Genomic DNA, 22,476 nt, shown 5'->3' with positions numbered 1-22,476 from the left:
ATGGTCAAATGGGACCATCAGGGTTTGGATTCGCGACAGACTACTGTATCAGTGTGTTTAATTCGTGTGCCATGCTAAATTTACCCCAACTTTTGTTTTTGTCCGTTTCCTGAGAATATATGTTATTTTGACAATGCCCACAATAGCATATATACAGTAAAATCTGTATTTCCAGTCAATAGCTTTCCTGCAAAGAACACCCCCAGTGAGATGAAGTGTTAATATGACTAGAACACAGCTGGTAGGAAGCAATTGCCTTTTAAAGTTTGTTTAAGCAGCTTTAGCAATTGTTTTCAGCTCATTTCCAACCCCCTTTCAACAGGAGAGCAGCTATGAGCAGTTTCAAATAAATGGTCTGAAATTCCTGGCATTACTGAAGATAAAGAATACAGCAAGAATAAAAGCAACCAGAAACAAACCAAATACATGTGGCGGTGGCGGGGGGGGGATATACAGACTTGCACCGCCCCCAGCAGGGGGGACTAACATTATAAAGTTAAGGACTCTCTGGTTGCTCATCAGAGATACTGTAGATGAAGGCCAACTGAGCACAGTTTGCTAGCTAAACTGTTCATTCACCCCAACCTTTAATCAAAAGGTCAAAAGCTTTCTGACATCTCCCCTGGGGGTGAAAATCTTAATGCAGGTTATAAAATTATTAGCAATGCAGTTCTGTCAATAGACAGGAAAATAGCCAACTACATGATTTTCAGATTGAAATAAATATAGATGTAGCCTATCATTAGAATTTACATTTGAAATCATACAGAATGCATACATAAGAATGACAATAACAGCTGTATATACATTCAAAACCTGTACATTTTAATAATTAAAAAGCAATTAGTACTGTTGCTTAGTTTAGAAGATAGTATAAGACTGTTCTTACAAGATCGAGAAGTCACAGCTGCTCTGTGGATGTTAAAAAAATCCTAGTGCACTTGTAGATGAAGGCAAGGGAAGCTGACCCTTGAGCCCAAGTAATATTCCCCTGAAAAGCTTCATTTCAGCACCTCAGCAGGATACTGGCAGTTTGATGAAAAGTGCTGATACTGCTAAAGACCTGCTCTCTATGAATATTTTCAAGTGGGATTTTACCAGCAGTTTTTTTTTTCTATTCCTCTTTTCTTGTTATTGCCACTTCTGATAGAATGCAGCTAAACAGGCTGCAGCTGCTGCTACCCAGACCATCGCCGCATCCCAGAATGCAGCAGCATCCAACAAGAACACCGCGGCGCACCAACAGCTCGTACAGAGTTGCAAGGTACTGAATTCACATAGCAGAGACCTTTGCCTCCTACATTATTAACTTAGATGGTTGCAATTAATTTTCTTTGTTTTAATTCGCATCATGTTCCTTAACACATTGAAATATAATTTTCTTCAAACCATTGGTAAATTGTATTTCATTAGTTTTAAATAAATGTAATTTACCAGTAATTAAAAAAAAAAAAAAATAGACATTACTGAAGCTTTTTTTAAAAAACAATTGAACTCATCTGTGTATACTGAATGTGTGGTAACCACTTGTGACAGGTAATATTGAATCAATGTAGTAAATGTTGAGAGAGACTTACAAAAACGCAAACACCTCTATATCTAAGGAGAATCGGTATCCAGCAAGATGTTCATCAATCATTACAAATACTTAATGAAGAAGAAACGGATTGAGAAAGTGAAAACTCACTATTTTAATAATTAGCAACAACATTCCGGCTTCCTCTGTAGAAATGTTGTAGCTTATAAGTAAATGTCTTCCTAGCTATTTCTACCATTCTATCTGAAGAAGGCAGAAGTTAAAATGTTGTAGCTAATGATTAAAATAGTGAGTTTTCATATTCATATATATATATATATATATATATATATATATATATATATATATATATATATATATATATATATATATATATATATATATATACATACATACACACACACACACACACACACACACACACACACACACACACACACACACACACACACTAGTAATAATGAGTATGGCTCTATTTTTAACTGGGAACAGCTGTTACTTTGAAAGGGGAGATGTTTCTTTTTAGTTGAAGAGGTTTCAAAGGATACATTAAAATGTGTTTGTAAAGCTAGCCATGCTTTTATAGTATAATGAACTATATGTAAAAGTCCTCCCAGGTTATTTTACGATTCAAAAATTCACAAATTACTAAACTAAATCTATGGCGCTTCACTAATTTAACACATGCTTTGGATGCGCAGGTCAGGTAGCAGAGTACTTGTTGTTGTTTTGTTTTTGAAGCTCTTGTGAAGAGTCTTTTTGTTTCTGCAGGCTGTTGCTGACTATATTCCCCAGCTGGTGCAAGGGGTTAGAGGAAGCCAGGCCCAGCCAGAGGATCTAAGTGCCCAGCTCGCTCTTATTATTGCCAGCCAAAACTTTCTCCAGGTACATGCTATACCACCAGAAACGTCTTCAAGTATTTGAACTACAAAACGACATTACTGTTCATTTATGAACGCGGGTGGTTACATGTGTGAAAGCGTGTCTCCTTTAGTAGTGCCAGTTGCCGCTACTCCTGTTACTGTTCATAAAGGCGTTGCTTATATTCTGCTAATGCTTTTCTTTACAAAGTGGCCAACTGGTGCTCAGTATATACAGTGCTTATCAATGCACAGCTCTTGATTTGAAATGATTAAAATATATTAGCAGATGTAAAAGTTTTGCATTGAATAGTTTACAATGATTTACTTACTTCGTCCTTGTTCACTTCTTTTCATATGTGTTAAACACTACTTTTTAACACCACCTCCTTAGTAACCATTTGACATAGACTTCTTGTAGGCAGAGTTATATTAAAATAATGGTCGAAATCGGCTGACTAGTGTTTTAGCTCTCATAACAATTATGACCCACACACTGAAACCAGAAGATGGGCATTTAACATGTAATAGGGTTACACCTGTAACCATGACAAATACTATTCTCCTGACCGTGTTGCTGTAACGAGAATTCCAAGTAGTGATTTTAATAATCCTCATAACATTTCCAGTTAAATTTAAAACAATTGTATTCAATTACTTTTTTTTTTTTTTTTTTTTTCAAGCCGGGAAGTAAAATGGTGACCTCTGCAAAGTCAGCTGTCCCAACGGTTACTGACCAGGCGTCTGCCATGCAACTCGGGCAGTGTGCCAAGAACCTCGCCACTAGCCTGGCAGAACTGAGGAGCGCAGCACAGCAGGTAGGGGTGGGGGCAGACTGTGCTGTTTCTATTGAGTTACTGGCTGTATATTTACTTGACTTCAGATTGCGTTTGAACCCAGAGTTCATAAAAGGTGGTATATTGCAGTAATACTTACTGACACCAGAGCTTAAGATGTACATTATTGGGTAAATATTCACCAATAATAAGTAAATCTAAACATTAGAATCTCGAGTAGAGGGAATTGTTGTTTACTAGTTGACCACGTCAGGTTTTTATAGTGATTTCATAATTTTTACCTATTATCGTTCTTTAAAAATAAAAAAAATAAAAAAATAGTAATCAGTACAGTAGTTTTTTTTCACTTGTGGTCTGTATCATAAACAGTTTCTAAATGTTTGCTGCAGTAGACCTGTGGCGTTTCCATTACTTTTTATTTCTTATTTTGAAAAGGCGCATGAAGCCTGTGGACCTATGGAGATTGACTCTGCCCTCACTGCAGTGCAGACTTTAAAAAATGAACTTCAGGATGCCAAGATGGCTGCAGCTGAAGGACAACTCAAGCCATTACCAGGGGAGTCTGTAAGTATTGCTATTTGAAAATTTAAAATCTGGTTTCTTAGACTTCACTAGACTCCAGTGACTTCTGCATTGTAAACAGCTTGTTTTTGTGTTGCTCTTGTAAATGGATATTCCTACACAGCTGATGTATTTCTCTTTTCTGCAGCTCGAGAAGTGTGCACAGGATTTGGGAAGCACTTCCAAGGCAGTGGGGTCTTCAATGGCTCAGCTGTTGACCTGTGCAGCTCAGGGCAACGAGCACTATACAGGTGGGCTATTCAAGTAGTATAATGTTATACACTGGACCAGATCATGAGAGATCAATTCCCATTCTGTATCAAATGTACGTCTTACTTTAAAAATCAGTTTGCATGTGGATGAGTCATTATTTCCTTTTTATGATGTACGTGAAATGGGATCGTAAAATGTGAGTGTTGCTATTTGTGAAATGCGTTGCCAAGCTACAGCAGCCAATTCTTTTCATTCTTGGTTTTGATTTCTCCTGCTGTCTGGTCAAATACGAATGAACTTGCATGAAATATTTGTCTAATCAAAACATTTTTCGGAGGTTTTTGTTTACAGTTAAACATTGTGATGTAAGTGTTTCCAGACACATGGAATGTGGAGACAGACACGCTGTCTGAAAGGGTTAGTTGGGTTAGTGAAGTTAGCTAGTTGATTAATTTGTTCAATGACTGAGCCTGTTTTGTGTCATTTTTTGCCTGACCATTTTAGTTTGTTTCAGTAACCATTTATTTTCTAGGGTGGGAGATGTTTGTTTGTTTACACAGAGTGGGATGAGGGTATGCAATATTGTTGATGCTAAATCATTGGAGTCCTTTATTAGTAAGACCCGACGAGAAAGTTTTGAGATCAATCAGTTTCTCAGAACTGGATAAGCATTGATTTGCTCAATGGCCTCTTCTTGTTTTGTTAACTTTCTTTTGTTCTTTCATCTGTTATTAAACAGACCCTGTAGCTGCCACACAAGTCAGGTTTTTCTTTACTCTTCAGCAAGCCTTTACCATGCACCTTTACAAATTGAAGCCTGTAGTAAACTGGATTCAGAAAAGGAACACAAACATGCAGAGCTTTTTTTTTTCCTCTTAGTCTTTATTTTCAGTATACTTCTACTGACGCCAGGAGGGGCTTCATTTCTGCTGGATAATGAAATGTGCCGATTTCTCTCTGTTGTATCTAGAAAGGCAATACCCCTAAGTGGTGATGCATTATACTGTGAGACTTGCTCATAAATTGAGTCCTTATTGAGATTCTGCTTTATTGAAGCAAAAAAAAAAATGTTTGTCTTTACAAACCCATTTTGTTCATCCTTTTCAAACCGCAGCAAAGTGTCTTCCCTTTCAAAGTAACTGCTGTTCCCAGATCCGTCAAAGTTGCTCTACGATCCATGCTTGTGTTTACTGGTATTTCATGAGGAAATGTTTCCTGGCTTTAAGCAAAAGGTTAAATCCAAAGTGACACTGATTAATTATATTATACTATAATTGTATTATTCTGTAACAAAGATGATTAAGATGATTAATGATTAAGCTTGCCCTCTGCTTGTGCAAACCATCATATGTCAGGTCTGTGGTATACTTAAACTCATTATGAATCTAAACCAATTTTATTTGTGTAACTTGAAAACCATAAGCTATCCAGATATTACTCCTATGAAAGTTCTGCAAGAATTCAAACTAACCCACAGCTGTTATTTTAAAGTGTTACCTAAATAACTGAAGACTGTAAACTGCCCGGCTTTAAAACACATAGATATAATACATGTAGATTGCTTGTCTGCCTATTGAAATGTGTTTTTTTTTTTTTTTTTTTTTACCCATTTAGGGGTTGCAGCCAGAGAGACTGCCCAAGCTCTGAAGACGCTAGCCCAGGCAGCCCGAGGGGTAGCCGCCGCCACCACTGACCCACAGTCTGCTGGCGCCATGCTGGATTCAGCCCGTGATGTTATGGAGGGGTCAGCCATTCTGATCTATGAGGCCAAGGAGGCACTGGTCTGCCCTGGAGATGCTGAGAGCCAGCAGAGGCTAGCACAGGTCAGGGACTGGTTACTAACTCAATGTCTTGTTACTAAGAGATAGTTTCAATTAAAAAATACTTTCTCGCTTTATGACTTATTTTCCTATATCTTGATTTGCTGTACATGCATCTACACATGCAGTACATGATAGTTAGAAGAAAAAGAAAAAAAAACTTGGAGTATCAAAATATTTTTAAGAAACAAAGGTTTAATAATTAAAATACATGTCAAGTCTAACTGAATGTCATTTTAATTTGTAAAAACTGAAACTTTCCAAATCTCACAGAGCTCTTACTCTGTGATTTAATTTTCACTCTAATTCAGTCCTTTAGGGATAATCACATATTGGGTTACAAAGGAGTATAAACAAGGACAATTTGTGATAGTGATTTGCGTTTTTTATTTCTTTGGATTCTGGGTCTTTGTAATTCTTTAAGATAATTTATTAACAGACTGAAGATTTCAATATTACAGACGAATGTCCTTGACCCATTTTTGGCTATTATAAAACGTGTTTATATTCCCAGTGGAAATACAACAACCACGACTAAAGAAAGTTGCTGTGGAAGATATTTTTGCATTTAAGGATTAAAAAGCAATAACACAAGTGGCAGATTATTATACAAGTTACTGGCGACATGGCTGGAAGTTGAAGAAAACAAAGTGGAGTGGCACAGTCATCTTAAACAGATTTGCACTGGGAATCTACTAGATGGGCCTGGGGATTGCGCATTATTAATTCCTTATGACTGTCTCTACATTTCCATAAATGTTTATGGTTTGATTCCCGTTTGTGTCGATTTCTTTTCCAAATGATAACACTTTGTACGTGAGCTGTACATTCACAAGCATATGTAATTTGTGTATGAATACAGGACCCCCTATGACAAGCCTTTATCTGCTTTTTAAGGTGGCAAAGGCAGTATCCCATTCCCTGAATAACTGTGTAAACTGCCTGCCTGGACAAAAGGATGTGGACATGGCCTTGAAGAGCATTGGGGAAGCCAGCAAGAAACTCCTCGTTGATTCTGTGAGTTCACCAGCCTCTCTCTTCACTGTGTAGAAGTTGCAGGGTCACTGTGTTGATGGTTCTTTAATTCGCTAAAGAGACCTTATAAAATGAAACAAGCTAAATGATGCTCACAGATACTTTTTAGCATAATGTATTGCATTGGGCAGGTATTGTACCTGCATCTAATTTACTTATGATAAGTGCATGTTGTTTTCTGTAAATGCCCTCTCACATAAGCAAGCTTATATTTCTCCATAGCTTCTAAAACATTGGATTTTAAAATGTATAACGATGTAGGACTTATAAACTGAAGTACAGATGTGGTGGTGTTGGAGCAATGGCTGTTAGTATTTTTTGTGAAAATCCAATATTTGTTGTTGGGAATGTTAAGTGCAGTAGTGACTGAGCTGTTTTAATGAATTAATAAAGCTGTGATTTCGTCAGTGAATAAAAATGCTGACTCCTAAAAGATGAACTTCCCCCTAGTGATAAACAACAGATTTTGAGTCACATCTTAATGTTTTATGGCCATCATTTTGTTTTATTCAAGTCTGTTTTTATTAACTGCATCATAAAAATTAAATATATCAATTGACAAATCCACATTTAAGAAAGGGAGACTGGAATTGGAAACACAGCCAGTCACACCACTGTGCAAATGATAATGCTCCGAGGTCTGTTAAGTCATTGTGTGGGTTTCTGGGGTCATTTTGTCCTTTCATTCTCTTTATCATTTACAAAGCTGTATACATGTTTTCAAAACACCTCAACAAGCCATTCACAAGTTATATGCCTTACAAGCTTGTATAAGGGCTACCAGACTCTATATAATCTCCCAGTGTCTGATGATCTGGGTTTTATTGCATTTTTAAACAGTTTTTTTTTTTTTTCCTTTTTGATGAATGGCAGCATAATTCTGGTAGAGACATACTGATATTCAACCTGAGAACTTAAAATAAGACTCCCTTCTCCTTGAAAACTTGTAGCTACCTCCAAGCAGCAAGTCTTTCCAGGAGGCCCAGAGCGAGCTGAACCAGGCCGCAGCTGGCCTGAACCAGTCCGCTGGGGAAGTGGTCCACGCATCCAGGGGCACGAGTAGTCAGCTGGCCGTTGCATCTGGAAAGTTCAGCGAAGACTTTGACGAGTTCCTTGATGCTGGTATTGAAATGGCTGGCCAGACACAGGTACCTTTACAGGGACGTTTTATGCCACCTGCTTTTTTTAATACCTCTCTATCTCTCTCATGCTGTCAGACTGACAGCAAACTAGTGCATTTTTATCCTCATACTGGGATACTTGCCAAAAATAGAGATACGATTGACCACCTGACATCTTTTTTCCAAGGCAACTTGCACACAGTTGACATCTGGAAGCTAGAGTTTCCAACTCCATTCCAGCACGTGGCCCACTGATAATGATGTGATATCGTGGGCTAAATTGAAGAATTTCGGAAATGTGTAATGCTGCTCTGCTAATCAAACAATATAGAATCTCTTTATCTGTAAGATTTCACAAGGGCAAAGAGGGTTTTGAGTTTAATATTGGTTTGATACAGTGCTTAAAATATTAAAGCTTAAAAGTCTGTGGAATAATTCCAGGCATAAGTAGATGTTTTATAAAATAAATCTGAAAAACTGGCAAAGGTGACAGATGTCTCTGTAGTTGATACAGTTTAGAGGAACAATAGATTACTTGAGGAGAACATTTAAAAAATCAACTGAACATCTGGGCAGTTCAAATAGATGGGATCCAGATGCCAGGCACTGAAGGCAGATCAGCTTTGATAAAGGACCGTTTTCACAACAGAAATATTCTCGTAAAATGCAATTTTCTGTGGTCCATGTGACCCAGGCATTGTTGGAACAGTCTTCCAAATTGGATTCTGCTTCAAATTAGATAATAATGGCCTCAGTCATTGAGACTACAAGTTAAATGATGTGCTTTACAAGTGCTTTGTAAGAAAATGGACAGTTTCCACACTAGGCATGTACTTTTGTCCTCCCAGTGCAAGGAAGACCAAATCCAGGTCATTGGAAACCTCAAGAACATTTCTATGTCCTCCAGCAAGTTGCTCTTGGCTGCCAAGTCTCTCTCTGTTGATCCTGGAGCACCAAATGCCAAAAATCTCTTAGCGGCAGCTGCGAGGTAGGAATCTCAATTATTCTGTAGCCTTAGTGTTGAGGAACCTGTATGGAGGTCAGAACAATCTTCAGGTTTGGAGGCTGAGATACTGAAGAAGGTCATAGGCTCAGAAGCTACTGAGAGAGAAGGCTGATTGAATAGTTTTATTAATGAACTTGAGTTCAGCCTTTAGACAATTAGATTTATTCTTTTTAAAATGACTTGTGTGTCAGAATAATTAATGGTAGTACCTTTACATGAACATGTTGGTTTTTATTATCTGAGCAAAGCATCAGATATCCGCATTTTCAATGGAACATAAATAAATAGACCAATAAAAGCATTATTTTAAAACCAAACCTCAGCAATGAAATGGGCCATACAATTAAGCAATGAAAAATGTTTATTACCCAAGTGGTGTTTTTACTTATACACTATGCTCTACAAACTTTGGTTCAATTTACTCATGAGAAGGTCCACTTTGCTTTGAATTGAATTATTTGAGAGTAACAGCAAACAGGGATAAGTTTGAAGGAAATATTGAGTCTTGAGGGTTTTGAAACCCAGGCATTCCCTTTGTATTTCAGAGCTGTGACAGAGAGCATCAACCAACTGATCACACTGTGTACCCAGCAGGCACCGGGACAGAAGGAGTGTGACAATGCATTGCGAGAGCTGGAGGTACCTGTTCTATAAAACCTGCAAGTCCATTCATACATTGCAGTTCTGTGCACGTACCCCGGTCATTTCTTTGAATTAAACTACATGTAATGAGATTTATAAATTTAATGTGAAAGACATTAAAGCTGATCTATGTCTTACTAGTCTAGACAGCAGGTCCTGAATAAACCAGTCACCAAACGGAATTTAATCAAGGTGCCTTTTCCAATTTTTTAAAAAATAAAGAAATATTTTCTGGGGTTTACTGGTTGTTGAAAACAGATAACAGGTTAGTTTGGGTCACACAAAAACACAGTACCATGCTGCATATTTACAGTATAAGGGTGTGAGTGCATTTTCATGTTTTCTTTTTCACTGCAGGCCCCCATGGTACCATGCAGTCTTAGAAGTACTTAGTGTCCCCGTGGCCCATTTCTACTTTCCATTTCCTGACCTTAGCTCGACTGCATAGCTAGCAATAAGTGATATAGGAGTGTTGTTTTCCTTCGTACCCACTTACTCTGCTGAGGAGTGCTCTGCAGTAAATGTGGTCAAGGTACCTGCAAACATTTCTATGCGGACTGATTCTTGACTGACACACCTGGAATCCCAACTCTCAGCCTTTACCAAAACCAATAGTACACTTTTTTGCAGTTAGTGTTTCTGTGTTGGATAGAGATGCTACACCAGATCTTTTCAATTTTGCATTATGTGATTAGAAAAGTCAGTAACTCCACAGTAGCTTGCTTTTTCTCTGTACAGACTGTGAAAGGAATGCTGGATAACCCCAATGAGCCAGTCAGTGATCTCTCCTACTTTGACTGCATTGAAAGTGTGATGGAGAATTCTAAGGTAATAAATCATAATGTTTTGGAAAGGGGTGGGGGTTGGGGTGGGGGCATGGATATATTGGCTGCTGTTGGGAATTCTGTTTCAAACATCTTGATTTCTTTCCCTTCTGTCATGCGTATTTACGTTGTATATCTAGGATTTATGTCAGAACTATGTCCTCGCCAATTACCATTAAAGAATATACCCGTTGTAGCTCAAAAGGTAATTATTAACCATAATAAACACAATACCTCAATAACAACTAGCGATTTTGGCATAGTTATCCCTAGATTCATGATGAAAAGAGATTAACAATTAATATTATGTATGTTTAAGTATTTCAAATCAATCAAAAATGTGTATTTGTTATAAGACAAAAAGAAACCGAACAATCCAAATTATTATTAGTTATTCATATTCTCAAAGGAAGAAGAATAAAAGTTAGGCTTCATAGTTAAAAACATTTGTATAAAAAAGAAACATTCAACATTCAAGTAAAAGTAATGTATTGTTAAATGTTCATAATTAATCCTTAATAATGTGCTCTCTGGTCATAGAGTTTTGCATTAGTGAAGCAGTCTTTAATTCAGTTTAACTTTTAATAGTCTTCAGTTCAGTTACTTGTAAACACAGTTTGATACATATTCTGTTGGTGCGTTGTTTAAAACAAAGTCTTCTAAACAAAGTCATCCTCTCTGTAGAAGTTAGTTGTGCAGCAGCACAGTGCACTATCTCCGTGAAGTGTGCAGGCAAAATCTTTCATCGTTCCGGAGATGGGGCAGCTTTGAAGATTACATAGTCGCGTCTTCGTTGAAGAACTTCGGAGTTTTGAGTTGAGAGTGATGGTGTTTTGAAGAAAGAGTGAATCTAGAGAAAAGCAAATCCAGCGAGAAAGAAAATCCTTTTTTTGAGTTTAAATAGCATGATGTATAGACGTTCCATTGTACTGTAAACAAGTTGTTGTCGGTCCTTCCATTGGTTTGCAGTATTTGATAGACAGTTGCGTGTCACACAAAAAGGGTATGTTAGAAATGGAATGTATTCACCTATTTTGTTATCAAAGGATTTTACATTTATCATTTAAACCTCCTATTCAATATAACTTTAGAAGCATATTAATTTGTTTCATTCTCTATACAAAATTACAATTACAAGTATATAAAACACATCATAATATAATCCAAGGATAATATTTAAAAATAGTTATTAGTTTATAATAATCATTTAAAACACAATAAACCCTTCAGGTTTTTTGGGAAACATACTTAAAATAACTATTAAACTTGTGCCTACAAGTTCTGTAATTAAAAATGATTCTTAAAGCATTTTAACTAACTTTTAACACAGTAATGGTACAACTGCATAGTCACTCTAGCTTCCCTTGGTAAGTTTTATGAGACGTTAGGAGGTCAGACAATCAGATATCATTTTGGAAGGCGAGGTTCAAAGAGTTAATACAGTTTGTGGCCTGTGCCTTGGTCTAATCGACACACTTTGAAGCAGACCTGGTTAAGAATGTTCTGGAATCTGTGTTAACAACCCAACCACCACAGCATAAATATCTGGAAAATTATTTATTAGCTTATATTAAAATGAATTTAACCATGAATTTCCTTGACACTTCCCAGGTTCTGGGAGAGTCGATGGCAGGAATTTCTCACAATTGCAAGACTGGTGAATTACCAGCTTTTGGTGATTGTGTGAGCGTTGCTTCCAAGGCTTTGTGTGGGCTGACAGAAGCTGCAGGCCAGGTAAGCACAGGGGATTTCATTCCACACATCATAGTATGTTTTCCCAAGTGCACTGTGGATATTTCAGTGCAGTTTTAAGGCTTTTGTACCAGGAAGGAACCTGGTCAGTAGGCATCAAGAAAGGCAGTTGAAATCATTGGAAAAATGACACTGCCTGCGCAAAGATGAAATAATTAATGAGTGGTGTGGGTGAGATTGTGAGCACCCCTGTGGACTTTACTCTTGTAGCCCCGTTTCATATCTAACTCTGTCCGTCTGTTGTTTTGAACTCCTGGGGATTAGGACAACATGCTTCTGAAATGCATTATTTGCTTGCAGCTTCTAAAGCATCTGTTTAGATTTCAGTTTGGAACTTCACATTTGCATCACTGTTCTCCCCATTCTTACCATAGTGCGTTTTCTGTTGGAAAATAAGCACAATAAATATAATAACATATATTGTACATCACTCTGGTCAGGGTTGCCAACTGGCTCCAGAATTTAAAGATGCTTTAAGCCAGGTCCAGTTTTTTAACTCTCCTCTCTAACTGCAAATTAATTGATTCTGTTGAGCATGTAACATGAAAAATTGCAGAAATTGCGTGAGCTGTCGCTAAAGGAATGTAATTGTTTTGCTAACTATTACTAAAAGCACACACCTGTCTGGGGGCGGGAATTACTTCCTGTGAGGATCGTTTCCATCAATCAGACCTATATAGCTTGCTGATTTGCTGTATTTGTCTGGTTGGGGCAGGACTGTGCGAAGCAGAAATAAGTTACATTAAAAGAAACATAACCACAAGGTTAAATGAGAACGAGAGTGCATTTGAGTGCATAATTCTCTAACAATGGAATTGCATTACTTTGTTTACCGTATAACATTTCAAGCAATATGATTTTAATACATGTTATGGTGCTGTCTGGATAGAATTGCCACCGCAATCAAACAATTATTTAGTCAAGCCGCTTGTGCAATTCACACCCATTTTACTTGTTGATTTAAAATCAATTCATTTGTGGTTTAGTGGCAATTTAAAAAAACCTGACCTGGCTTAACGTGTCCATGAATTCTGAAGCCAGTTGGCAGCCATGACTCGAATACAAGACAAACACTTCAGATGCCATTTTGAGATGAAAATTGTCAGTGAACTTGTATTGCTTATTATCATTTTCTGTTTTTAATACAGTAACAGGTTTTTAATATAAAGAATGAATATGTATTGTGTTTACTATAAGATATCCCAAACACCCAAAACCCAAGTTCAACTAATGCTAGAAATTACAATGATCCCCTTTATACTTCCATTGGCCCCATAATGCCATTACAACAGCACGGCCTCTATAACTGTGGCTCCCAAGTGCAGCGTTATAAAAGGGAACCACTATAAAACAAAACATACTTGACTGTTGCACATCCAATTTCTTTTTAGGCTTCCTATCTGGTTGGTGTGTCTGATCCAAACAGCCAGGCAGGTCAACAAGGGCTGGTGGATCCCATCCAGTTTGCCAGAGCCAATCAAGCAATCCAGATGGCCTGTCAGAACCTTGTGGACCCTGCAAGCAGCCCATCTCAGGTAAGAGGTTTTTTTTTTTTTTTTTTTGGTAATCCTTCCAAAGTACGTTTTGAACCAGGTATACCAGGAGGGGAAGGAAATGTAAACAGGGTTGGGATCAATTCCTCACTTTTCAATTCCAATTCCTTTTTAAAAAAATCTATTCACATTTCCAATTTCCATTCCCTTTTTTAATTCCAATTCCTTTTGTAGGAATTCATTTAAAGAACATGGAATTGAAATTGATTAAAAGGGGGAAGTGGAATTTGGGGGGGGGGGGGGGATTGACCCGAACCCTGGACATGAGAAGATGTAATTTGGGCAGTTCCTGATGCTTAATGAAATTCACTTCCATCTCAAGCAAGAAATGCAGTTTAAGCTCACATCTGACCTCTGTCTGTCCTAGTTTGTAACCTCTAGCAGATGTTCTGTGCAGCAGGTCTGTTTTATTCTACCCTTGATAACGTATGTGCTGCTGTGAATCAGATCAAAAGCTTAACCAGCAGAAATAAGTGTGTGTGTGTGTAATATATGTATATATATATATATATATATATATATATATATATATATATATATGCATTTACCTTTTTGTTCCTTAGCCACTCCAGTGTAGCTTTGGCTGTGTGCTTTAGGTCGTTTTCATGCTGACAGGTGAACTTCCGACCCAGTTTCAGCTTTCTTGCAGAGGGCAGCAGGTTTTCCTTAAGGACTTCTCTGTACTTTGCTCCGTTCATTTCATTATCCCTTCTATCCTGACAAGTCCCAGTCCCTGCTGATGAGAAACCTCTCCGTGACATGATGCTGCCACCACCGTGCTTCACAGTAGGGTTGGTGTTCTTTGGGTGATGCGCTATGTTGGGTTTGCACCAAACATAACACTTTGCATTTAGGCCAAAAGGTTTTGTTTTAGTTTTGTCAGAACACAGAACTTTTTGCTACATGGCTACAGAATCTCTTGATTTTTTACATACTTCAAATGCGATTCAAGGTGGACTTTCTTGAGTAATGGCTTCCTTCTTGCCACCCTACCATACAGGCCAGATTTGTTTAGTGCTTGGGATATTATTGTCACAAGCACACTTTGACCAGTCTTGGCCATAAAAACCTATAACTCTTGCAAAGTTGCCATTGGCCTGTTAGTAGCCTCTCTGATCAGTCTCCTTCTTGCTTGTTCATCCAGTTTGGAGGGACGGCATGATCTAGGCAGTGTCTTGGTGGTGCCATATACCTTCTACTTCTTAATAATTGTCTTGTCCTTGCTCAAAGAGATATTCAAGGCCTTTTGATATTTTTTCTACCCATTCCCTGATCTGTGCCATTCACCAACTTTGTACCAGAGTTTCTTTGAAAGCGCCTTGGTGGTCATGGTTGACTCTGCTTTGAAATGCACTACCCAGCAGAGGAAACCTACAGAAATTGCTGAATTTATCCTGAAATCATGTGAATCGCTACAATTTAACGCAGGTGGAGGCCACTTAACTTGGTGTGTGCTTTTGAAGGTGATTGGTTACACCTGAGCTAATTTAGGATTGCTATTACAAGGGGGGTGGACACTTTTCCAACCAAACTATTTCAGTTTTTATTTAATTAATTTTTTACAAATTTCTAGACTATTTTTTCACTTGGAAGTTGTGGGGTAGGATTTGTAAATAAATGAAAAAAAAGCTATTTTAATTCCAGTCTATAAGGCAACAAAAGGTGTGAATTTTGAAAGGGGGTGCAGGTTTTTCCCCCTAAAATAAACAACCAGTATTTTTATTTATTTATTTATTTATTTATTTATTTTTTAACTTCAGGTGTTGTCGGCTGCCACTATTGTAGCCAAACACACCTCATCTTTGTGCAACGCCTGCCGCATCGCCTCCTCCAAAACAGGAAACCCTGTTGCTAAGAGACACTTTGTGCAGTCGGCTAAAGAGGTCGCAAACAGCACTGCCAGCCTGGTCAAGACAATTAAGGTAAAGTGGGCTTTAATAATCAGACAGTATGGAGATCTTTAACTTTGGTAACCTTGGAAGGACGCTGGCAGAGTGCAAGGTTGCTGGTAAATCAAATTAGATATGATTTAAACTTTTAAATGCAATAATGAAACTTAATCACAAAATGATGATTTTGTAAGTTAGTGTTCCTGTACGCTATACACTGTGCTTCTGGTGCAGATAAGTGTCAATCTATGCAACTACTTTAGATCCAGCATAGGGGTTATGACCAGGGTGCCTCTGTTTAGAGGAATGAAGTGATCAGTTAGAGATGTTTCTTTTTATTAAGGAATGGGTTTGCCCCAGTAGATTTTCTTATGTCTTATCCAGAGGTTAAGGTTAAATGCAAGAAGTCAATTTACAGTAAACCGTTTAGTCAGAAAAATTGCCGAAACTGATCTATGACACATTCTCTGTACTGCATGTCTAGTTTGCCAATTTACCTTGTCAAACTTGGCCCTGTTAATGGTCCTTCAAGGTGTAGGAGCAGCTACATGTTACAGATCCCAGCAAGCTACAGTAAATGCACCTCTCTGTTTTAAGGCCATTAAGATGAAGGTTACACAAGTGTGATCTTGGTGAAAAGGTCACCCTGATAACTGTTAATGGAGCTTTGGTTTTCTTTTCCCTAGGCATTGGATGGAGATTTTTCCAAAGAGAACCGTGACAAGTGTAGAGTTGCCACCTCGCCCCTTATAGAAGCAGTGGAGAATCTCGCAGCGTTTGCCTCTAACCCAGAATTTGTCAGCATTCCTGCTCAGATTAGCAGAGAGGTACCTTTTTCAGAAGCTGTTTACAATTTAGAATGCGGATCCATTTCTTAACAGGTTCTTCCATAGCTGTTGGGATTTAACATTGCCTGTGTAGGTTTATCAATTCATTGCCTTCAACTTGCTTTGGTTCAAACTAATAGACAATTTTTGTGGCTCCTTCTCTTTGAGCAGTAATAATAATTTATTAAAGGATAAACACTTTTCTCACTATGGACATCCCCTGGCGTTCATTAGCTTGCCAATGCAGACAGTGGTTGCATGTTGCCTGGAAACAAAAAATAAACAAAACCCCTTAATTTTAACCTTCAGCCACGGTATGCCCATCTCGGAGAATGGACAGCATGCAACGCAGAGGAAGTCATTTCTGCCCACCCAGGATGCACCTGGGGTGGTGCGTGTGCACTTTGAGTAGGGTTTAACAGTTTAGAATGTAAACATTAATTAGGATTGTGTGATGTTAAAAATATGCATGTAAAATAAAGATGAAAGTACCTTTTACTGTAAGTTTTAAATGTACATTGTAATGCAAATATATTTCATATTTAAACACTTAACAGTTGTCGATTTGCACATACATTTTGAAGTAATGCCCAGCAGAGAGAAAGAAGCAGCACTTTAATAGAAAGCTTCTTATGTTCAAACCTTTTTATACAGAATGTCTTCTCTCTGATAGAGGTTATCATATTATGCATAACAGTTTCACCTTTACTATAGGAGACTCCAGTTTAAAGTAGTTGTTCTGAAAAGACATTTTTCCCTACATGAAATATTCATTTATTCTGAAGGTGCTTTTGGTTTGTGCTAATACTTGTAAGATGGTGTGGTTTGAAATTATGGGATGCTTTTTGCAAAATAGTATGTATACAAATGTTTCTAGTGGTTTCTTCTGGTGTTGTCTACAGGGGTCTGCCGCCCAGGAACCAATCCTGCACTCTGCAAGAGCCATGCTGGACAGTTCATCTCTCCTCATTAAAACAGCTCGTTCATTGGTTATCAATCCCAAGGACCCTCCTACCTGGTCTATATTGGCTGGCCATTCACGCACAGTGTCAGACTCTATCAAGAGCCTTATCACATCAATCAGGTAGGTGATTAATAAGAACATTCTTAAATCAAAAGAATCAAATGAGAAATTGTATTTAACATAAGTTTTAAATTGTGTAATGCAATGGGAAGCCAGCCAGGAGAAGACAGATAGACAGTAACAGAGTAGCTGTACTGTTTTGTCTGACAGTTTTGGTGTAAGTTATATGAACAGGTGTATTTTGAAGGCTTGGTAGCTGGTGAACTAGGAAGTGGCTGGTAGAAGTAGTTTGATCTGTCACTTTCTATTTTGTGCAACTAAAATGCATGCTGTAGGAAAGTTTTGCTTTTTTTAAGAAATCCAAGTTGGGCAGAGTAGACTGATGCTGAAGTGAGCGAGACGTTTATTATTATCTGATGGAAAATAATTTCCTTTATTGTGGTGCCGTACAAGATAGTGGTGGTGAGAGGTTGATTGTACTGGGTTATACGGTAACAGCTTTACCTGTAATCTGAGCTGGAATCCATATCTGCTTTAAAGACACATTTAACAAAGGTTTTAACTGTTTCCTCTCAGATTCGCTGCAGGACTGCGTCTTGCTGTTTTATTTTACACAGAAATAGAATTCCTTGCCGTCTGTTTCTCTTTGTAACAGGTAGTTCCCCAGTAAACATTTGATATCATGTAATAACACCACCACCTTGTTCTTCAATTAGGGACAAGGCTCCTGGCCAGAGGGAGTGTGACTATTCCATCGACGACATTAACAGATGTATCCGGGGCATTGAACAGGCTTCACTTGCAGCTGTCAGCCAAAACCTGCCATCGAGGGATGACATATCACTAGAGGTAAAACGCACAAGCAGCCAGGGTTTCAGTCTTTGCCATAAATAGCTAATGTTATACCACTGCATCTATGCAGGTGCCAAACAAATACAAAATACTGCATTTGCATTATTAACTGTAAGACATTAGAGACGAGTAGCTTCAGGTGCCATTTCAATGTGTTTTGGAAGTGTAAAATTGCAAATTAAATGTAAGAGACAGCAACAAATGGTCAAGGTGCCAAAGTGAAAGAACTTGCTTTCCCACCAGGCTTTGCAGGAGCAGCTGACCTCTGTGGTACAAGAGATTGGCCATCTCATTGATCCCATTTCATATGCAGCCAGAGGAGAGGCAGCCCAGCTGGGACACAAGGTACATTCCAACTGATCAGGTTTGATTTGAATTGATTTGTCCCCTCTTTGTATTTATTTTTATTCTTTTAATACATATATATATATATTCTTCACAACAGGTTACACAGCTGGCTAGCTACTTTGAGCCTCTCATTCTTGCCTCTGTTGGAGTTGCATCTAAACGTCTGGATCACCAGCAACAGATGATTGTGTTGGACCAGACCAAGACACTGGCAGAGTCTGCCCTTCAGATGCTCTATGCAGCCAAAGAAGGAGGTGGTAACCCTAAGGTACTGTACTGTACCATAATCACACACCCATACTTAAATTGATGCAGTATCTCTAAATTCAACAGTACTGTATTTTGTTTCAACTGAAATTACATATTTCCCAGGTAGACAGCTTAAGACACTTCAAAGTTTTAGTAAAATAATTTTGTTGTGTGCTTGCACATCAAATATATTGGATGGCTTATCTTTTAGCATTGTGGATTAATAGAAATGCATAATGTTATGGTAGACTACTTAAAATAATTGTCTCCCTGAATTTGCCTGTGTCAGTATCCCAATCTTGCAGCTAAGTTCAGGAAGGTCTGTAATGCTCATTGAGTAGGCAGGGTGTTTTATTTGTGTGTGAGAAGGTAACCCTACCATGCTAGTCTAGAGTGCTGGTAGATGGTGAAGGACCAGATTATCTAGCATGTTGCTCATTGACAGTCCAGAAATGAGTGTGCTAATATCAGAACTGCCCTCACTGATGTTAATCTGTGTTGTGTCCTGTTCTATTGCATTCCTGTTCATGCAGGCTGCCCACACTCATGACGCTATTGCAGAAGCTGCCCAGCTGATGAAGGAGGCAGTGGACGACATCATGGTCACAATGAACGAAGCGGCCAGTGAAGTGGGCATGGTTGGGGGCATGGTGGACTCCATTGCTGAGGCCATGGGCAGTGTAAGTATTCTTTTTGTTTTTTTACAAAATACAGTAGCAGTTGGTGTTTTATATCCTGAAGATAACACTACTGAGTGTTATGACTCTCCACCCACAACTCCAGGAGACTTTTGCAACATGGCTGTCTGGAAAGTCACTTTTCCCTCAGTGGTACAAGCAAAGGAATTTTAAAATCACATAAACAAAAGATGATATTGTTGTACAGTAACAGCGAATGATATAGCTTCCGTAGCATATTTTTAAAGAGGAGAAGATGATCTATTCAGGGATACCAAGATATTTAGTAAGTAAAGGGTATGAATGAGGAAACATGGGCAATACAATACCCCCACCCCCCACCCCCTGTCTTGCCACAAATTATCTGTTGTTGCCATAATGTGTGCTGGTACAGCAAGTCAAATAGAAGTATAAAATGCCTGTCAGAAATACTCAGTTGTTAATGTGTTTTTTAAACCAGTTATTAAAAGTCTTCTGGTTTCAATCATAACCAATTTAAAGGCCAACTGGCCAAGCTTGGGAATTCACCTGCCAGATATTAAACAATTAGATCAGATAGAGTCGAGTAGCTATTGTAACAACAACATGCTGTTGAGGTCAGCTTTTGGCTTCGGACCAAATATCTCTTCATGCCACCTGCTGTCATGGGTTTCATGTTTGCAATTAGTAAAAGTGATGCTTTAACATGTTAATTTGATCTATCTTCGGTTCTGTAATGAGCACCGAGGCATTTTTTTGTTTGTTTCAAAGCATCTAGGATGTAAAGCTTCTATACTTAAACCTTCTGTTGGTTTTCTTTCCCAGTTGGATGAAGGCACTCCTCCAGAACCAGAAGGTTCATTTGTAGATTATCAGACAACCATGGTCAAATATTCTAAGGCCATTGCAGTAACCGCCCAGGAAATGGTAGGTAAAACCCAGCGTGATTAAAATAGACTAGAAAATGGATTGTCTATTGTATTTGCCTATTTCTACTTTTGTGGACATTTTTGGTTATTGGCCATTACAATTTTTTATTTTTTTTTTGTATTTAAAATGCATTCTTTTTGCAACTTTTGCTACTTTGTTTTGTAATCAAAACGTAAGCATTACGAGTTTAAATAAATAAAAGTAAATACATTTTTTAAATTATTTTAAGACAAGATTGATTCTTCCATTTTCACAAAGCACATTTCGCTTCCCTTGTGTGTATTTTGAATCTCAAAGGAAGCTGATTTGGGCTGCGGTTCACAACATTTTGTTATATCTTAAAGCTGGTGAGATTACAAATATTGCTTGTTGAGGATGTTTGGTAATAGTTTTTAAGAATCGTTTTCCTTTCTCAAGATGACAAAATCTGTGACCAGTCCGGAGGAGTTGGGAGGCCTAGCTTCTCAGGTCACCATAGACTATGGGCATCTGGCTCACCAGGGCCGACTGGCAGCAGCTACAGCCGAACCTGAGGAGGTGAGTGCACTGTGTGCCCTGCTGCTCGGGGCTCTTCACAGGCAACCACTGCTCCAGCAGCGAGTCTCTCCTTTTATTTTTAGGATCAGGATAATACAGGAGTTCTGGCTTCTCATGAACATTTCTTAGAATCATTTTTATAGGTCAAGAAGCCTAACTGGCTGAGCTACAGTATCAATGGCTACATCTTGTCCAGTTTAAAACGGTATTTCCTTTTACTTGCACATGCAGCCAGATCATTTTTTGCATAGTGGTTAAGATGCTCACCTACTGTTTTTGTTACATAATGCAGGTGAGGTTATACAGCTTTTAACGTTGCAGGTAACGACCGTGCATCACATAACATTCCCTGTTACTCTTGGGCATGCTGTGGATGTATATAAGGATAAAAACACCTGGAACGTATTATATGAAAGCAAGACCAAATACATTTGCCGCTTTGCTCATCTTAACAGATTGTAAAAAGTTGTGTTTATGTGTGTACCCTCACTAAGACATTTGCTCTAATTGCTGCTGTTTCAGATTGGGTTCCAGATAAAAACCAGAGTCCAGGAGCTGGGTCATGGCTGTATCTTCCTGGTTCAGAAAGCTGGAGCTCTGCAGATCACCCCCACAGACAGCTTCACCAAGAGAGAGCTGATCGAGTGTGCCCGAGCAGTAACTGAAAAGGTAAATGTAGTGTTTCGTGTACTGATGTTCTGTTATTGATCCCCTGTTTTTGTACTTTGGTCATGTATTTAGCCAGGAACTTGTTTATCCTATTTGACAAGCCTCTTTTACAAGGCTGTTTCTAGATACAACTTTTGCGGCGCTTACCAGTTTTTATATTTGTTTTCAAACCAGGAACTACAATCAGTTTCTATGCCTGTGGATTTGAAAATCAAGAACAAGCTGTTTTTTCCTTAAGATGTTCCACCCCAACAATGTTATAGTTTGTATGTTTTGCTTGCCACAGTAACAGTGGTCTCATTGAAAAAGTGATTCCAGATGGCAGGATTCTGTAAGGTCATTCATATTTAATTCCGGGGAGAGGGCTAACTTTCTGAGTTTAAGCATGGGAAGGATTTAAAATGTGTGGTTAAGGCAAAGGGGCCATTTGTCTTTTGTTTTATGTATTTTAATTTCACCTTTTCAACCCCCCACTACAGTTTCCATTTTGCTGATGATCTAGCGGAGTAGATTGCATATCAGTAGAACTCTTTCCTGCTCGGCCTACTTCTGATCACTGATAGTCCACTTAAAAGGGATGCCATTTACTTAAACTAAATAGTGTTCAGTGTTGCCCTACAATACTAGGCTGCACTTACCACATTCTCCAGTTTATCTTCTGTGCACGCCACAAGACCTTTTTGCCAAAAGTGACGCAATGTTGAAATCGTGTTGTGGTGGTGGTGGTGTGTTGGTTTTTTTTTTTTTCTGACCAGCTTTGAATCGGATGCACTT

At 38.3% G+C, this 22,476-nt stretch overlaps 1 protein-coding gene across 2 annotated transcripts in view; it reads left to right on the top strand.

Moving 5' to 3' along the window:
* Positions 1-22,476, top strand: part of tln2b (talin 2b) — a 135,500-nt gene that overhangs the window by 96,332 nt on the left and 16,692 nt on the right. For both annotated transcript variants that reach the window (XM_041226352.1, XM_041226351.1), the window contains exons 23-45: positions 1,151-1,264; positions 2,309-2,422; positions 3,081-3,215; positions 3,630-3,758; positions 3,904-4,006; positions 5,583-5,791; positions 6,686-6,805; positions 7,774-7,971; positions 8,793-8,932; positions 9,496-9,589; positions 10,331-10,420; positions 12,028-12,150; positions 13,560-13,703; positions 15,482-15,643; positions 16,297-16,437; positions 17,340-17,521; positions 18,178-18,310; positions 18,557-18,658; positions 18,759-18,929; positions 19,444-19,590; positions 20,392-20,493; positions 20,914-21,033; positions 21,556-21,702. In XM_041226352.1, coding sequence (XP_041082286.1) covers positions 1,151-1,264; positions 2,309-2,422; positions 3,081-3,215; positions 3,630-3,758; positions 3,904-4,006; positions 5,583-5,791; positions 6,686-6,805; positions 7,774-7,971; positions 8,793-8,932; positions 9,496-9,589; positions 10,331-10,420; positions 12,028-12,150; positions 13,560-13,703; positions 15,482-15,643; positions 16,297-16,437; positions 17,340-17,521; positions 18,178-18,310; positions 18,557-18,658; positions 18,759-18,929; positions 19,444-19,590; positions 20,392-20,493; positions 20,914-21,033; positions 21,556-21,702 — 3,120 coding nt within the window. The remainder of the gene's footprint in view (positions 1-1,150; positions 1,265-2,308; positions 2,423-3,080; positions 3,216-3,629; positions 3,759-3,903; positions 4,007-5,582; positions 5,792-6,685; positions 6,806-7,773; positions 7,972-8,792; positions 8,933-9,495; positions 9,590-10,330; positions 10,421-12,027; positions 12,151-13,559; positions 13,704-15,481; positions 15,644-16,296; positions 16,438-17,339; positions 17,522-18,177; positions 18,311-18,556; positions 18,659-18,758; positions 18,930-19,443; positions 19,591-20,391; positions 20,494-20,913; positions 21,034-21,555; positions 21,703-22,476) is intronic.

This window comes from Polyodon spathula, chromosome 24 (genome assembly GCF_017654505.1).
Source record: "Polyodon spathula isolate WHYD16114869_AA chromosome 24, ASM1765450v1, whole genome shotgun sequence".
NCBI lineage: Eukaryota > Metazoa > Chordata > Actinopteri > Acipenseriformes > Polyodontidae > Polyodon > Polyodon spathula.
This window is presented reverse-complemented; position numbering and strand designations above follow the sequence as displayed.